Source organism: Ambystoma mexicanum, chromosome 5p, assembly GCF_040938575.1.
Source record: "Ambystoma mexicanum isolate Mex_15411 chromosome 5p, UKY_AmexF1_1, whole genome shotgun sequence".
In the NCBI taxonomy this organism is placed as follows: domain Eukaryota; kingdom Metazoa; phylum Chordata; class Amphibia; order Caudata; family Ambystomatidae; genus Ambystoma; species Ambystoma mexicanum.
In genome coordinates, this window is record NC_090930.1 from 61,054,987 (window position 1) to 61,073,356 (window position 18,370).

Genomic DNA, 18,370 nt, shown 5'->3' on the forward strand with positions numbered 1-18,370 from the left:
TGTTCACGAACCATGCTGCAAGAGCCATCTTCTGCGGGACGAGGTGGATGACCGTGCCCCCCTGCTGCGACAAGCGATAAGCTGGGCCCAGAGGAAGGTGCAGAGGCGTGGGAGGGAACGCATAGGCGTTCATGCTGTTCCACTGTATCTGAATTGCATCTCCCAGAGAGCGGGGACCCTGTCCCAGCCAGGATGCGAACTGAGGGCACTTCCTGTTGTACCATGTGGCGAAGAGGTCCACATGCGGATGACCCCATCTGTTGAAGATCCCCTGTAGGACCCGATTGTTCAATTGCCATTCGTAATTGTCCGCACCCAACCTGCTGAGCCTGTCCGCCTCCAGGTTCGACTCCCCAGGGAAGTGGATTGCGTCAAGTGTATGTTCGCCAGGGTCCATTCCCACATGCTGACCGCCAGGGTGCATAGCTGCGTGTTGATGTAATATATGCTGGTGGAGTTGTCCATCTAAATGAGGATCATTTTGCCACTGATGAGCGGTAAGAAGGCCTTCAGGGCCAACCAACCAGAAAGCCTTCCGCTCCAACCAATTGATATGGGCCTCCTGTTCCTTAAGAGAACGAACTCCATGGGCGCTATGGTTGTCCAGGGTAGCTCCCCAGCCATCCAAGGAAGAGTCTTTGGTGATGGTAACCTGTGGGGCTGGTAGTCGGAACGGTCTGCTTATCCTCCGATTGCAGTCCGTGCTCCACCAGACCAGGTCCTGGTGGAGAGCCGGAGCAATGCCAACAGCAATCGCCTCATTTTGAGCCTTGTGTATGGTACTGCCAGAAGACATGCCGCCATGGTACCTAGAAGGTGCTGGTACCAGCAAGCTGAAGTGACCTCTCTGCTGAGAAAACTGCTTGTGGCTCTCTTGACGGCTGCAATCTTGTATTCCCAGGGAAAGACTCGTCCTTGTATCTCAGATGAGTCCCAGGAAAGCCAGGCTCTGCGTCGGCTCCAGCTGTGACTTGAGATTGATAGAGAATCCCAATTTGTGTAGCATATTCATGAGGGGGGAGGAGGAGGTGTGTTGGACTGCCTCCAGTGATCCCGCCCTGACGAGCCAGTCCTCCAAGTATGGATATACATGGTGACCATGGGCCCTGAGAAGGGCTGCTACTACATTCATAAGCCTGGTAAAGACGATGGGGGCTGGATTGAGACCAAAGGGTAGAATCATGTATTGAAAATGAAAGTCCCTGATGCTGAACGTCAGGATGGATGGATGGGGCTGCCAAATCAGGACGTGCAGGTATGTGCCCTTCAGGTCAAGGGAGCACATTGACTCACTTGCAGTGTCTCCACATTAAGGGCTGGGGTAACCATCTTGACATTTTTAAGCGGAACAGAAAGGTTCAGGGTGGAAAGGTCCAGCAAAACTCTCAGGCCAACCTGGAATAGAAGCCCATGCCCCGCTGGGAGGCTGGTACTTCCACTGCCTGACTGTACAAGCGCTCGAGTTTTCGCCAATAGAGTTGCTGTCCCAATCTGTGGTAGTGGAAGGGGACGGAGGGAGGTACCGGTAGGCGGTACCCAGAGGACACTACTGATAGGATCCAGGGGTCTGCGAAACTTGTACAGCAGTGCTGTGCGTAAAGGCTAAGCCTGCCACCCACCAGAGACACGTGGACCCAGAGGGGAGTGTCATGCGCCCCCCCCCACCACCTTTGAGACTGGGGGCTCAGGAGGGGGACTGAAAAAAGCCCTTATTCCCTGCCCATCTTGTGCTGTTTACGGCGGTGTTCATTGAGAGCCATCCGGCTGTCTGGATCATCGTTCTTGGAAGCCCCGTAATCTGCCGAATGCCCGGTCCTTGTCGGAACGCTGGTGCGTTCGACTGTAGGTCTTGGGTGTAGACTTCGTGAGGATGGATGAAGAGGTCGCAGTCTGGTAACTTTTCTTCTTATCCAGTTCCCCATCCATGGTGTAATGAAGAGGTAGCTACCCTTGAACAGAAGGTCCAATATGCGTTCCTGTACGTCTGGGTTGATTTTGGTAGCCTGGAGCCAGGCCGTCCTTCTCATGTCCGTGGCAATGCAGATGGCACGGCCAGAGGCGTCGATATGCGCCACGGTGAACTCCATGTCGTCTTGGGCCACCATCTTTGCTTCTGCCAGACCCGCCTGGAAGCATGCTTGACTGTGTACCGGAAGTTCCGGCATGAAGTTGGCCATTTCCCGCCAAAGCCGCTGGTTAACGGCAGCAAGCATGGCGTCTGCATTAGACTGACTGAGGTGCAGCGAGGCGTTGGAATAGATCTTTTTATATGCCTCCAAGATAATCTCCTCCATGCCTAGCAGCATGGGGGACGAGGTTGCTTAGATACAGGCAGCGGCAATCACAGAGGAGTGTGGTTAAAGGTGTACAGACAAGAGCGTATCCCGCTCCAATTGCCTGTATTTGGCATTGAGGCGCCTGTTGGTGGGCTGCGCCGAATGGGGCTAAAACCATTTCTTTCTTGCCAATGCGACCACGTCCTGCATCGGAATCCCTGTTCTAGCTGCGGCGCATAGAGTGAGGACCCCAGCAAGTACCCACGCCTCCGGTTCAACCTCAGGTTGTGGAAGCCCCAAGTATTCTCCTTAACCTGCAAGTCGTTCATTGAATCCCTTGGCTGAAGACTATGTTGGGGTCCTCCTAATCGGAACTATAGGAGGCAGGGAAGCCAGAATCGAATGACTCGGTGTGGGCAGCTGGGGCTGTACTGGGGCCTGAGAAGCTTAAGCCATATGAGGAATGACTATAGGTGCTGGAGGTTGGACTGGCAGCATGTCCCCGATAACATCCCACAGGATGGCGCTCATTTGAGGGGACCTCAAGCATGAGGAATTTCTCAAATAAATGGTCCTTACAGGCTAGTGGGGTGGCAGGTTGTATTGACGGAGTAGCGGGCGGCTGCTGGGGCCATGTGCGTACTCTGCCTCGCTGGTTGCAGGGGATATCTGCCCTGCGACGCTGAAGGATAAGCTGGAGGCCATATACTTGGTGAAAACCAGTCCCATCTGGACATTCGATCTACCTGCTGCCCAAACGGGGATGGTGTTGGACAAGTGGCCATCTTGATTGGCGTGTCAGCCATTTTGTTGAGCTGCATGCCACGTGCCTGCGTCGTGGTGCCTGGCTCGTTGGGCTCGGCCTCCTCCTGAACTCTTGTCGGTGGAGCTTGAGGCCTATCCTGCACCTCAGGATGAGGCCTGGTATGCGTGGTGCCCTCGGCTGAGTCGCCGGTAGTGCTGTGCATATGTGCCCCCTGAGACATTTGTCTGGTAATAGGGCAAAGCCCCTCTGGTGGACAACCGTTAAAAGAATTTTGCGGTCCTTCAGCACCGTCTCCGGAAGGATCTAGTGACCCCTCGGTTTGACGACCAGAAGTTGAATGAGCCTCGGTACCTGTGTTGGTGTGAGAACCTGAACGGTCCCTCCCACTCCGATGTTTCCTAGGAAAGGAGTCGCTCTTGCAGGGTGCGATGGAAAAAAGCATCCCTACCTTGGGCCTTGACTTGTGTCCGATGAAGTTCTTCAAGTCCTCTGGAGGAGACTTCTCGAAGAGTTCCTTCCACCGGGCTAACCTGTTCTTCAGAGGTCTAGGTGTAAGCGCATCGCACATGGTACAACCTTGCCAGCTGTTTTCAGGGCCAAGGCAGTGAGGCATAGAGCGTGGAGGTCGTATGTGTGTGGGGGGTGAGCCCTCGCAGGCAGGACACCTGCTGAAACCCAAGGACGTCGACATGCGCTGGGGAGGAGCGTGGCGCCAGAGAATCGAGTACCTGATTAAAGATTAGAAGACAAAAGACAGCATCCGGGGAAGAGCACATGGAATTACAAGGACGAAACCAAACCCAGGAGCGCTGGTGAAAGCGGTCTGTTCCCATCGACGCAGGAAAATGTAAATGAATAAACTACTAATCAGTGTTTGGTAGCCAATTTATGCTTCGGGTCGGTGCATAAAGCAAATGCTGTTGCCAGTGGTCAGGTAAGGCAACTCACTCAATATCAGTACTTGGGATAGTTCTAGGAAAGAATCCTTGACCAGGCCTCCACTGACCAAAGTCAGTAAAGTGATTTAGGGGCATGACAAAGCCCAAGTAACCCAATTGAGGCAGGAACAGGAGTTATAACTTACCCACCCACATAACTCATTTTCCCCGAGACCACTTCAGAGGTTCTGGATTCTGTTAGGTACATGCGGTTCAGTGCTTGGTCCAGTCGATGAGGGCCCAGGGATCAGGGGTGCACAGGTCCCTTTTGGATGTAGGATTTAGTTTGTCGGTTGCAGTGATGGGGAATAGTTCGACAGCTTAGAGTAGAACAACCAAATAAAGAAAAGAAACTTGTGAGCAGAGCACCTCAGGACACCTTTAGGGGAAAAAGGATGACTATTTTCAATGGGAGTCACCAGGGTAAGGCACCAACAGGCCATCTACAGTGGACGAACAATGGAGCAGGCACAGACGTCTTCGGTCAGCGATAGAAGGCTGAAAAAACAGGCACAGGCGTCTCCTTACACTAGTTGAAATTCCTCCAAGTTCCAAGGATTCACTCGGAACTGTGACGGCTGCAGCGAGGCACTACAGGAAACAGCTGGTCTACCCACTAGTTGGTCCAGGGACAGATCTTTGAGCAGAAGTTAAGACAGACTGTTCCTACTGGTTTGGGGATCCAAGCACAGACCAGGGTCGTCTTGAGATCAGGTTAGAGGAGTAGGACTTCACTGTGACAGCACTGGAGTTGATGCTGGTCCATTCAGTGTTCGTCCTCTGGTAGTCAGTGGGCTGCACTCCTTAGTAGAGGGCTTGGTACCAACGATCTGTCGCTTAGCTGCAGGAATCCTAGCCCACAAATGAGGATCTGCACAATTTAAACTGGCATTGGCTTTCAAAATATGCATAGCAATTGGACATCTGCCCAGCACCACACACATTCAGGGATGTTCAATTGGGCACAAACTGCCCCATAGACCCCGAACGTCACAGCATTTGCCGGGAAATAACATTCCATAAAAGGCATATCCCGACCACAGAAGGTGGCCAAACATGGCCAATGAACGAGCAAAAACCCTTGTGGCAAGGCCATCTGTTAGGCAGAATCCTGTGCAGTGCCCTTAGGGACCACTACACACAATTAAGACCACAGGTGGTAATACAAGTTTTACCTTTGGTACAAGTCTGTACTATGTTACAGTGGTAGCAGAGCAGCCAGGCTCATCTCAAGAGTATATCAGCAGTAGCAGAGATTACACAAAGGGACCACAATTACTGTGGACCCAAGCAAACACTGACTCAAGGTTTTAGGTAAAAAATACGAGTATATTTATTTTTAAACAGTTTGTTATAAACACAACACTTCTATTAATTTCAAAACCACACGTAAAATACACTACAACCAACCAATTCACTTTGTACAGTATAACTTCAAGGTAAGTACCCTATGTTTGAGCGGACCGGTGTTGTGAAACAAGAGACGTTACCGGGAATACATTTGCAATCACTTTGACAGTAATGACAGTTCAGTCTTACGAAAGAAACGCGTATCCGCGGCAGGAAATAATACGGGGGCAAAAACACTTAGCACCTGAGATACCCAGAGAATTGGGGGCATAAATCATAGGCAATACTTTTGTCAATTTGTATTTGTATTTTATTTGTAAATCACACCAGGCCCAAGGGCATCCGGGCGCATAATTTAGGTTACAGGCATGTTATAGGGTACATACAAGAAGAGAACAAGGGAAGGGAATAAAGGCAATTTAGAAAATATACAAGTACTACACATTAATAATCGTGCAGATCAGCTAGCAGGTTTGCACAGTGTAGCGGAGTGCCAGTGGGCGCTAGTAGTCAGGCTGGTCTTGGGCTGCCAGCCAGGCTTTGGCTTTGGCTTTGCTCTTGAAGGCCAGGAAGGATGGTTCTGCTCTCAGTGGATTGGGTAGGGAGTTCCATAGTTTCGCAGCCATGACTGGGAAACTGCTCTCGCCTGATCTCTGGAGGTTGAAGCGGGGAATGGAGAGGCAGTTGGTTTGCGCACTTCTAAGTGGTCTTGAGGAGGTGTGTAGAGAAAATCTACTAGCCAGGTATCTTGGTGCTTGATGTGAGAGGCTTGTGTGTAAGCGATAGTGCTTTGAGAGAAACTATTTGGGAAACTGATAGTCAATGGAGACTCCGTCTGGTGTCTGAAATGTGGAGGATCCTAGGGATGTTTAGTGCCGCTCTAATGGCATTATTTTGAATGATCTGTAGTTTGCTGATGTTGCATTGGTTAGTGCCGAGGTAGAGGGTGTTGCAATAGTCGATCTTCGACAGGAAAGGCAGACAGAATCAGAGAACTCCGACAGAAATTCAAGAGTCAATAGGCCAGAGCCAGTGCCAAGTGGAACCGGGTTCCTGTTGTCGAGGATCACACAGTCGAACAGTTCACGATTCAACGTAGCCAGGAGTACTTCGATATTGTCAATGGAGGAAGCAAAAGTCATAAGAAGGAGGGAAGATGAGGACAAGCCTTGTAGGAGGAGAAAAAGGGATTCCCCCGATTTCCTCAAGCAGAACACAGTACCTTATTCAATGAAGAGGCTGGTGCCACGGCAGTTGTTCCTGGTAGTTTCCTGCAGACCCACGGTTCCTGGAGCTTCGGCAAGGACGACGTCTGGAGGGGTCTGCACCACACAGGGATGAAGCCGGCAGCAGCAACGGTGAATACAAGGTGCGTTCCTTAAAAACAGGAGAGGTTCTTCAGATGGCTATCCGGACCACTACAGTAGTGTACAACGATTTCGACCACGAAGAGGATCCTCTGGCTGTAGAAAATGAGCTGGTTATCCCCACCAGGCTCAAGGGAAGACGACTCCGGACTGGATCCTCTCTGGTCAAAGGGTAGATAGCTCCAGACTGCAGCAGGGCTTCACCGGGATGGGATAATTGAAGCAGCCGACTTCTTCTCCGCTTCTCTTCGGTTCCTTGTAGTTCCAGTGGCGACTGACTTCTAGCCCAAGAGTCCTGCCTTTTAGGTGAAAATCCCCCATTCACACAGCCTGGCTGTCAATCACGCAGTGGGGGGGTTGTCCAGCCCGGACAACCACCTCAGCCAATCATGGCAAAGTGTGACTTTGGTTTCCTAGGATACCCTGTGCAAGGGGGTGACTACACCCCTCCCTCACATTCAGCCCACCTAGATACCCAGGCGCATAGAGGAGGGCTTCTTGGCAGAAGCCCGCCAAAAGACAGTGGACAAAGAAGGCAAACCTGGTTTTCCACGCAAAGTAAAAAACAAGGACTTTAACAAAAAGAAATGGCGAATAAACCCGAATGGAGCCAAAAGAAAAAGTATTTGGTCAACCGGGTTCAAGTTCGAGGCTAATATAATAGCCTAAAACAATACCACATTTATATAGTATAACCACGGTAGAAAGTTAGGGTAGATATCGCTGCCACCAGCCAAGTCTAAATGTTAAGAGCAAAACAATGCTCTAGGAGGTGCAGATAAAAAGGGCTGAGGATTAACCCTTTCCAGTACTCCATGTAAGATGGGGTGTACTGGATCTGTGATTAAATGACCAAGTAAAGTTAATGGCAACTTTACCCTTTTCTGGGGGACAGTAGTCAGCCCCGGAAATGGAGTCGGTGGGAAGTCAAAACGACAACCCTGTGTCACTGCACTGAAGGCGCTGTGTAACACGAGAGTGGGGATCCTGAAGTGGTGTACTCCAGAGCCCACAATCAGAAATAACAGATGAAATACACGTGGCCATCTTAGGGTGTTCTTGTTAGCATTTGAGGAAGATGCAAGAGTGCACAAGTAAAATGCTTAAATAGGAAAAGCTGGTGTGGGGTACATAGTAAAGGTAATCAAAAAGCGATTATATAAAAAGCTATAAGGCTACAAAGTAACCCAACTGACCTGTACTACAAGATTAGGTGTGAATTGTAACATTAGAGTCAGTTTCTCAGTTTTAGTGACTAGAGTGTTACCGCATAGGAATCAGCAAAGAGAATGGGGCTGTTTAACTTTTCTAACAGCATTAAAAAAATTATTGTGGTGAAAATATGGGGAGACCTTCACAAGATACTTGCTTAAAGGAAGTTCCAGTAGATTGTGCTTGTACCTGGTCATTGACATTGGACATTTTTGGAATGCACTCAGAAATGGACATGATTGTACATACCCCCAAGGCACTCTTTCGAGGGCCCTTCAGATGATGTTTTACTGGAATCCACTCATCCTCTTCCCCAGCTTCTACTTCCTCGCACTCCTCAGATTCTGAGATAATGTCTTCAAGATTCAAGCAGGGATTTAAGGTTGGTGCTCTCGCAGTTGTCCGACGGCGAACCTTCGGCTGCAGATGGAAAAAGATGCATCAGCACACACTTTCAGCAGTCTGCATATTATTGCTAAAAAGGTGGTCATAGCTAAACTAACTGCCCTGGGATGGCAGGAGCCACTGATCTTCAAGATGCAATGGAAGAGATTAGGCTAACTTATTGTTGAAGACCCAAATTAGGTTGCGATAATCATCACGCAAGTACATTAGTTTATAGTATCTGGTTTTTAGACTGTGCAATCAAAATCAAAATCAAGAATCAAGAATCAAAAACTTCTTGTTTGGGCGAACTGCGTCCCCCACAAATCCCCCTAGGTGTAAACCAGACCATGGCCTCTGGAGTGAAAAGGAAACCGGGAAAACGGTAAGCAGAAAATGGTAAGCAGAAAATGGCAAAGTGGGAGAAAGTCTGAAAACAAATGAGCTACCTATGGGGCCTTTGCTTTAGAATCTTCGATACGACATGCTGCATGTACATTTTTGGAAATGTATGCATCCTTGTGTCGTCCTGAGAAAATATTAATTACCACTCGGTAAGGTTCAATTTTATGGAAGTTCATTTTATCCTTCCACAGATTCCTCATCAAGGATATTCCTATCCCAATGCAGCTGTTCGCCAGAAATGTTTGAGCTGCCAGGGGGTAGCAGCGTGGGCGTCGGCTCCACCCCACATCTATGTGCCAGACATGATGTCGGGAATAGTAAATCTAGCCGCACCACCAGTTCAAGCGTTTCTCCCCTAGCACTCTGAAGCAGAGGGACCATAGAACCAATGGTGTACTAGCTTCCCACAAAGAGGCGATGAGGAATCCATGGGATGAAACTCCATCGGAAATTAAAGGTAATCACTGTAGTGGCTAGAGAACTCATACTACATAGTCCCCTTTCCTCCATCTTTGTGGATGCCCACCAACATGGGGACGGTACCGGAACCTTTGGCAGCAAATAAATTGCGCTTCCCCATTAAATTTAGTATAGTGCACAGCCTCTGGCATTGGAACGCTAAGCCGAATCCCCGCCCTCCAGCGCCTCACCTCAGTCCCATTTGATGAACACATCGGACGCTTAGATACATGGTCAATCTAAGTACATTTTAGCCCTTGGCATACTAGCGGGTGAAGGTGGGTGGGATCTATGGAAGAAAGGGGACTATGGACTAGGAGTACTCTAGTGACTATGGTGAGTAACTTTACTCACACATCCCGTCCCCTTTCCCGAGTCCATGTGGGCGATTCCACCAAAAAAAGAACAGGGTGCAGCCGTGACAACCTGCCTCATATCTAGGATGATGCAAAAAAGTTCTTCAGAACCACCAGACCAAATTCTGCATTGCGAGTGGAGCTGGTGTTCAGTGAGTCGTGCCTCCAGAAGGCCGGATTGGCCCAGGTAGTCGCCTTGCTGATGACATCCAAGAAGCAGGACATGCGACGGCAGTGGCCTTGGCTCTGACCGCTTGGGCAAGAATCCCCTCAGAATAGGGTTGCCCATGGCCGTGTACACCTCCAAAATGATCTGAACCATCCAACAGGTGAAGGAAGTCTTGGAAGTTGAGAGCTGGGGTAGGATCCCCCAAAAATTACAAAATGCCTCAATTCCTGAAGGATTTTGTCAGAGAAAACGTGAGAACCCTTTTGAGGTCCAGGAAAAACACCGGCAGGCAGATCACTTGATTCAGATGGAATTGAGAAACCACCTTGGGCAAGAAGTTTGGGCAAGTACGCAAGACAACCTTGTAGTTGTGAAACGTGGTGATGGGCTGTGCACAGAAGTGAGTCATTTTTAGCATCACCAAGCTGATGTCCACAGAGGCCATGTGCTCGAAAGGTTTGCGTCGCAAAGCGGCAAGAACCACATTGAGGTCCCAGACCGAATGCGGCCTATGTACTGGAGGAAAAAATCCCAGACAACCCCTTATGGTGGGCCTTAACCACAGGGTTGGCTGCCGAAAACACATGCCCAGGGGAATTCTTGTATGCCCTAATCGCGGACAAATACGTGCAGCAAGTATCCACCTGAACTGAGCGAGCTAGGTGTGCTTAATAAGGCCAGTACGCCATCCAGCGGACAGGTGACAGGATCCAGACACTGTTGCAAGCCCAAAGGCAGAACCCAGTCTATTTGCTCTTATACTGGGACCGAGTCGAGGGCCTCCTGGCCTGCTGAATATTATAACAAAACCAGCAAGGGCTTATTCGTGGGTGGACACGTAGTCCAGGAAAAACACTTGGTCAATGGTCAGACAGAAATCATCGGCTCCTGACCCTGTATGTATGGGGGTCTAGGTCACTTTGGTCATCACCCTGGTGGGAGCCAAAAAATCGGCATCATTTGACTCGAAGAATCCAGATCTAGAGAGAGGAGCAAAGGATCTGTCGCAGACAGTCAGCACCAGAGGCTTCCCTCTCGACAGCGACAGAATGACCGCCAGCGCCACAGAGAGCTTGGACACCACTGTGGCTTCAGTCAGTCAACACTCTAGAGCCATCAACGACTTTAGCGCCTGTGTTGGTGTCTAGCCCGAAGGCTTCTTCGGTGCGGATGGCGTCGACAATTTGGCAAGCATGGGGTCGGGAGTGCCGCCAAGGCCTGCTGTTCGGAGCGGAGTACCCACATTTGCAGCAGCTTGCACCTTAAACATAGCCAGCATCTGGCTTTCGAAATCTTCCCACTCCTCCAGAAGGATAGTGGGAAACTAGGGCTTACCTTTTTCTGATGACTAGCTGGACTCGTGTCGACTGGCGTTTTTCTTATGCGAAGATGAGGAAGAATGGCTCTTCAAGTGAGATGGCGTTTTGGCCTTTCGTCAATGCTTTTCTTTTTTCGGGAGTGGGTCCTTCAGTCTCTGCTTCGGAAAACTGGCCCATCGACTGCGTAACAGATGTCAGACAGTCAGCCCAAGGAAAGTTTGGTGGTCTGCTTGCGTATGAACTTCGGGTGAATCTTGGAGCACAACGCACATCCCTCTGTTGTGAACCGTACCCCGGCACCACAAACATTGTACAAGTCAGTCACCAACATTTTGAAATGGCCGTCGGTGCACCTATTAAAACCTGAAATCCGGGAGCAGGGAGCAGGCATACTAGCTGTCTAGTATTTTGATTTTTTTTTAAAAAACAAAGTCAAAAGCAGAGATGAAGACTCAATGTCGTATTCCTCACTGTTGTGTGTGGAAAAAACGAATGGACGTATAGGGTGTAGCGACGTGGAATATAAAAGACGTCCCGCCCAGAGCCACTGAACGAGCACCAAGCAAAAGGATCGACGGCCGAGTCCCACTACGCCCCATGTCAAAAAGTTTCCGAGCAGCAGAGCTGGATGAGGGTATCAGATGAGGAATCTACGGGGAAAAAAACCATTGAAAGTATCTAGAGTCACTACGGAGCCATTGAGGCGCTGGGGGACAGGCTCCATCCCTTTTCGTAACATGGCCCGGACCTCCTGCAGCAGTTGGACCATGTGCAGCTCTTGACGCACCACAGGAGGAATGAGAGGACACCCACGTTAGAATTCCAAGGTGTGCCCCTGATGAAGAACGTCCAGCAGCCATTTGTCTGTGGTGATGGTCTTCCAATTGTCAAAGTTTGCTAGCAGGACACCCACAGGGATGCAAAAGTTGGGGCCTGAATCCATGGCCAGTTAATGTGCAGTGCCTGTCTGATGTGAAGTAGCTTGTGAAGTCACGTGGCATGTTGATGGGTGAATGATTGAATGTTCTGAGTGAGAGTTCTGTGTATTGGCAGTTACAGCTAGCCTGCCTGGTTGATGGGAGCGGTGTTGTCCTAGCTAATGTCCTGTGTGTTGCTGATTATCTAACTAAGAAGCTGCAATAAATATACATGAAGTAATCCCAAAGAGCCTGGAGACCGCATTATTACATTGGCGACGAGGGTGGGATAAGAGTGCTGTGCCTTTAAGCTGGCATAACGGCTGTGTTGGACCGTGGCAAACAGAGTGCTGGGCTCTGTGTCATACGCCGTGACAAGTAATGGTTTTAATTCATGAAGCAGTAAAATACCTGTGGAAATGGAATTTCTCTGTAAAGGGAAACGGGGCATCGAAGGTACAAAATCCCTGCTTCCATGGTTTTGAACTGTAGGAGTTCTCAAACCCATTGCGGCTCGCTGTGACTGATGACGTCAGTCAGGGACGCTGAGGGATTTGGCGAAGAAAAGGAATACTGTGTCTCCAATGTTCCGATCTAGTAACTGACATGGTTCGCATTGATCCTAGCGATGACCGAGTAAAGGACCTGGGTAGGCAGAAGCAATGTGACGGCGCCACGTGTTGGATTCCTGACGCAATCGGGTGTGCAAAGAAAGTCTTTGCGCCTTGTTTAATGAGATATTCGGAAGCGGTCGGTATTGCAGCGCAATACCGGTGAAGGCAAGCCGCTCCACTTCAGCTAGTGAAGCGTACGGAGGCGGCCGGCGAACGATGTGACTATTGGTAGGGCGTCACATATTGCAGTGTAATGCAGGTGAAGGCATGCCGCTCTGCTTCAGCTAGTGAAGCCTAAGGAAGCGGCCAGAGGACAAGGTGACTTTTTAGGGCATCATGTTATGTGAGCCTTATCAGGCTCTAAGAACCACATTTCTGGAGGTATTCTGCTTAGTGTGGAACAGTCATCTGAGGATGTGGTGATTGGGAAATAATCAGAGGTTGCTTAATTTGAATGGCAATCCCACATGACATATGTGCAGGAAAAACTGGTGTGCTTAAGAGCAGTTTAAGAATAATATGTGCTGATGGTGCGATTGGTGTGTGGGGCACGGACGAGCAGCAGGTGTTAAAATGTTAAGTAGGTGTAAAAATGTGGAACAACATTGAACATGGCTATACAGGTGATGGTGCAAAGCCAAGAAGGTGTCAAGGGTGCAAGTGTCGATGTACCTTTTTGTGGGACTGGGCTAGGCTAACCTTTTTGAGGATTTTTAGGTACTGAGTTGTTATATAACACAGACTTGTAGGACATTAGAGCCCAGACGAAAAGGCTATGGACTTTTAGGTATGCTTTAGAGTCTTAAAAGGCTATGGATTCTTAGGCTCATAAAGGCGTACATTTTGGTGTTTTACTTTTCTTGCAGCAAGATATGGGTAAGGCATTTCGTGTTAAAAAGCATATGTTTCATAGATGTTTGTTTTATTAAAGCAAGCATACTGATACAGCGGTCAATGGATTTGGAATGCATGTTATATCTGACTGACACTGTATATAATATGTAATGTAATAATGCCGTCTCCAGGCTCTTTGGGATTACTTCATGTATATATATTGCAGCTTCTTAGTTACATAATCGGGAACACAAAGGACATTAGCTAGGACAACATCGCTCCCATCACCCAGGCAGGCTAGCTGCAACTGCCACTACACAGAACTCTCACTCAGAACATTCAATCATTCACTCATCAACATTCCACGTGACTTCACAAGCTACTTCACATCAGACAGGCACTACACAACACACCTCCCTCCTTTACCCAACCACACACAGAAAACGTCCATACCAGCACTACACAACAGAGGGAGGACTGTGTTTTTGTGATAGGTTCAGGGAATGTAGTTCGTTCTGGTGTGATGTTCTTTTGGTGGGAATTTGCTGTGGAAGTGTTTGTGAAATTAGTGGTGTGTCACGTGTACGTTGGGAGGGAGGTGTGTTGTGTAGTGCTGGTATGGACGTTTTCTGTATGTGTGGTTGGGTAAAGGAGGGAATCCGTGCAGTTGGTAGCCTCTGCTGCATCTCCAACACTAAGGTGTGGATTGCAGTCACAATGGCCAATGAACTGTCCCCTGGGAGCTGGTGCCCCTGTATTCAACCTTTAGCTGGCTGAGGATAGACTGGGATCACTGGTCCTTTTTTCAGCTCGGAACTAGCTCCAAAGGGCAGATCCAGCTCCCCTTTGGTGATCCCTACTGGGATACTTGTGTACAGGCAAGTTATAAATGCCATATCATAACATATTTGGCCAAGGCACCCCCCCCCCCCCTCATTATCCAAATAGTAACCTTGGGGAAGGTGATAGTCTGAGCTGGTGTATATTCATTGGGGATCTCCCCAGACAGTTACAGGCTGGAAAGGAGAAAGCCCTTATGGGGCAGCAGCTCCCTCAAACTCCCTGAATCTTTAGTGAAGGCGGCGATGATGTGACCCTGTTCATGAACATTTTCAGGAGTCGTGGGCACCGGCGGACATGGAGATAAAGACACTTGTGGCATAGCCGCCTCCACTGTGGACACGACGGTAGTAATGGCTCCTCCCGTTGCCAAAGTAACTGATATATGGCATGTATAATGCACCTATATACAAGCATTTCAAGGCGCGACGAGGCAAAGGAGAGGGAACAGGGGGAAGACAGAAGACGAGGATCTTACTAGGCCAGGTGACATTGAGGTAGTCTATGTAGTCGACGGGCCCGACGACGGGATGGCAGCTGCCCTGGACGTCGACAGATCACCGACAACAAAACCGATACCTTAGATGACCAAGTGGTAGTGGACGAAGACTAGGCCTTGGAAGATGGATCCATGGTCAACGAGGTCATGGGCCTCTCCTTCACACTCTTGCCCTTCGAAGAGGACCAGTGCTTTGAAGTTGTCAAAGACGACACACATTACTCACCGTAATAGCATTTCTGATGATTGTATCTGCTTTGATTCACATGCTGTGCATATGGTCCGACATCCACTGGTAACCGCACAGTATTGCATATAGTCCTTCTGTGACTAGAAACTGGACGTCAGCATAGGCGTGTGTAACACTATCCCTATTGTGATGTGTAGTGTACACAAAATCCCTCACGTGCCAAGGTCCCTAGAACATCACTGCCCTGCGCACATCTAGTGTGTAGGCTTCTTTCAGCTATGCTAGTGGGATTCTGGAATAAAGTGGGTACTTCGATCTATTGGTTCACATTGAACTTTTGAATTTAGGCGCAAATCTGGGATGTGTGCAGAACTACCTTATCCCTGTGGACTGTAGCGAAGGGGTCTAGAACAGAAAGGGCCTCTAGTTCGCCAACCGTTCTAATAGAAGTGATAGCCACTAAGAAGGCTGTTTTGTAAGTAAGGCATTTCAGATTTGCTTTATGCATTGGCTCAAAGGGAGATCCCATGAGCCTGGTAAAACCCCATATAGATCCCAACTAGGAGCTGGGTGAAAAATGGGAGGGGGGGGGGGTGTATTCTCTTAACCCCTTCGATTAAGGCTTTAATCACTGGTATTTTCCCCAGAGATGTTTTTATGGGTGGGCAAAAGGGGCACTTGTCCAGGGGCCCCCACATTGGAGGGGGCCCCACAAGGCTTCCTGATCTAAAGTAGTAAGATTCCTTTGTTCACCAGACTTAAATAGAACAGATCAAGATATTGTATGGCATGGCGCTTAGGCTCTAAACCAATTGCCCGTGTTTTGGCAAGTACATTCTGCCTCAATCAATTCATCATTTAATTATTTGTGTTCACTGTGGTATATATAGTTTGTGTGTTGTGTGTTCCTTGCGGCACAACTCCTGTAGCATTCTTCCCTTTCTGTGGAAATGATGTTGATCATGTGCAATAGCCACATTTGAAATGCATATTAGTAAATGGAGTGCCACAATGGTTCAGACGTTAACTCAGTGTGTTAAGCACCCATTGCAGAGATATGTGTTCCTATGCAAGATTAGAATAGCACATTGCTGTAAGGCTGGCTGAGCCTTTTCTATGTCTGAAGGTTACAAAGCTGCCTGTGTATGTACTTGGTCTTGCAGCACAACAGGTGCTATGATCAGCAATGCACCTGCTCCAGATAGGGTTTGCTATAAAAACGAACATGTCATCCTTATGGTGAAGGTCTAGAAATTTGTTTTTTCAGATGGGGTGTTGTAAAAACTAGGCAATCACCTGCAATGAGCATAAACTGTTAGTCCAAAAGATGAATAAGTATTCAAATTTTGAACCAAAGCATTCATACTTGTATCCTGGCTTTGCCAGCAAACAAAGTGATCCTTGTCAAATCATCTAATATCTTGTACATTATTGTCTTCTGTGAAGTTTTCCTCCTTGCATGCTGGTGGCATTGTTTAGCCCATTACTTGATCTTTCTTCTTATGTAGGCCATTTGAGTGGAAGGGGTGGTAGACAGAAGGGAGCAGACCAGATGTTGCAGGACTCAGGCAACCATATTTTAAAGCCTTCTCGTTTGACACAAAAAAAACGCTTTGCATTTTTCTAAAAGTCGAAGGTTTTTCTGTACGTTTATAAATGATAGTTTCACAAGCCAGTGTTTTGGAACTATGTAAAGCTTTTAAATACAAAAGACCAACCCAGATTAAATCTGTTAAATCACACTGATTGGTATGCTGATACATATATAATTCTCTTGGAGAGAAAGAAACTAGAATCATTCTTTGTTACACTCTTCTATAATTTTGTTTTTAATAATGGTCATGTTTGGTAATGTGATTGGTGTACTTTCCAAGTCAGTTTTATATAAAGATTATTTTAGTTCATGGTAAGAACTGGTAATGAAAGTGTTCAAATGCAGGAATTGCTGAGTTCGCACACATCCGAGATCCATCCCTTAACCAGCGTGCGTCATGCTGGGCATCTAATTTAATCTTGTATTGCCTAGCCTCTAGAAATTGCCAGTCCCTAAACCTTTCAAAATGTTCAGCCCTCGAGAAAGATTTCCTTCTCAGTGTATGATATTCAAAACAGCCTCACTGATGGTTTCACTGGATATAGTGGTGCTTCCACTATAATAGTGAGCATTGACATATTGCACACCGCAAGCACTTCTTTTGATCTCTAATGGCAACACTATTTGAAAACCATGTCCCATTTATAATCTCAGTCTGTCTGGATACAAACACCTTCCTGAAAGCTTCTAATCTACATCCACTATCCATGCTATGGCATGTGTAACTTTCTCCTTCCAACCAATTGTTCGCCTTTATCCATGCTTGATCATTTCTGCATTCTATGAGGGGACAAATGTGAGCTCCGTCTATTCTGGGTTACATGTAGCTTTTACATACAGTCCTGTATTAATACTACAGGCCGCATACCCTCCTGGATTCTATTGATAAAAAGTCTCCTGAATTTATGCTAGAACAGAAAAAACCTCGTCCTAGACTGATAATGTTGGCCTTCAAATGGTACTTGTTCATCATTCTGATTAGTGCAAGAATGAAGAGGGTAAGTGGATTTAAAGGGAGTAAACATCCTTATTTTTAATGCTGTGAGGCAGCATCAACCCATGGGTTGTGATTGTGGAGGGGGTCGGGCAGATATTCTTGATCACTTCATTTCTTTGGTTTCAAAGAGGTTTGTGCCCAGGGCCCCAAAAGTGCTTAAAATGGCCCTATATTTTCCATCATGACACTTTCTGTTGTGGTGTATGCTGACAGAGCAGGAAGATTAACCTTTAGGGTATTGAAGACCAGTCCTGGTTTTAACAAATGCGTTTGGTGCCGCACAATGTGTGCGGGTGAGCAATCGATGGGATTGACGCCCTTGGTATTACACCAGATGACAAAGTGTTTCCAATTAGTGGAACAGCAATAGCGGGTGTTAGGTTTCTGAGGGAGATGAAGGTGTCCAAACTATGATCTCAGGAGCCAGGCTGCTAAATTCAGAGTTTGTGGGTATGGGTGTAGGGTCTCCCCCCCTGTCCTTGACAACAGATTGTGCGGGCAGGGTAGTTTTACTTTACCCGAAGAGATTGTTCTCTATGTGTTACGAGCGGCCTGTGTTTCAGGCTTGAACACAGAGTTGCGAAGCCAAGCGTGTCGCTTGAGTGGAATGCCATGGGCCTGTGACCTGCTGCTTTTTCAGCAGTGTCCAGAGTGTTTTTGATTATATTCTGATTTGTGCCTGCCTTTGGCCACGATGGTGAGAAGCCTGGACCTAGCAGGTTCAGGAACCTCCTGGAGACCTTCTTGAACAAGGTTCCATTGTGCGTCTGCATAACTGGCAAGCAGCGTGGTGTTACTATGCAGCTGCCGTGGTAACACGCTTACCTAGGGCGTACAACCTTTTGGATTCCTTATCCGGAGGTGCCACCCCCGTAGCAAGGGGT

The 18,370-nt window shown here is 48.1% G+C and overlaps 1 protein-coding gene across 4 annotated transcripts in view; it reads right to left on the reverse strand.

Annotated features, from left to right (window-relative positions):
- Positions 1-18,370, reverse strand: part of KIF4A (kinesin family member 4A) — an 807,676-nt gene that overhangs the window by 117,162 nt on the left and 672,144 nt on the right. For all 4 annotated transcript variants that reach the window (XM_069612448.1, XM_069612449.1, XM_069612450.1 and 1 more), the window contains one exon: positions 8,159-8,329. In XM_069612448.1, the coding sequence (XP_069468549.1) occupies positions 8,159-8,329 (171 nt within the window). The remainder of the gene's footprint in view (positions 1-8,158; positions 8,330-18,370) is intronic.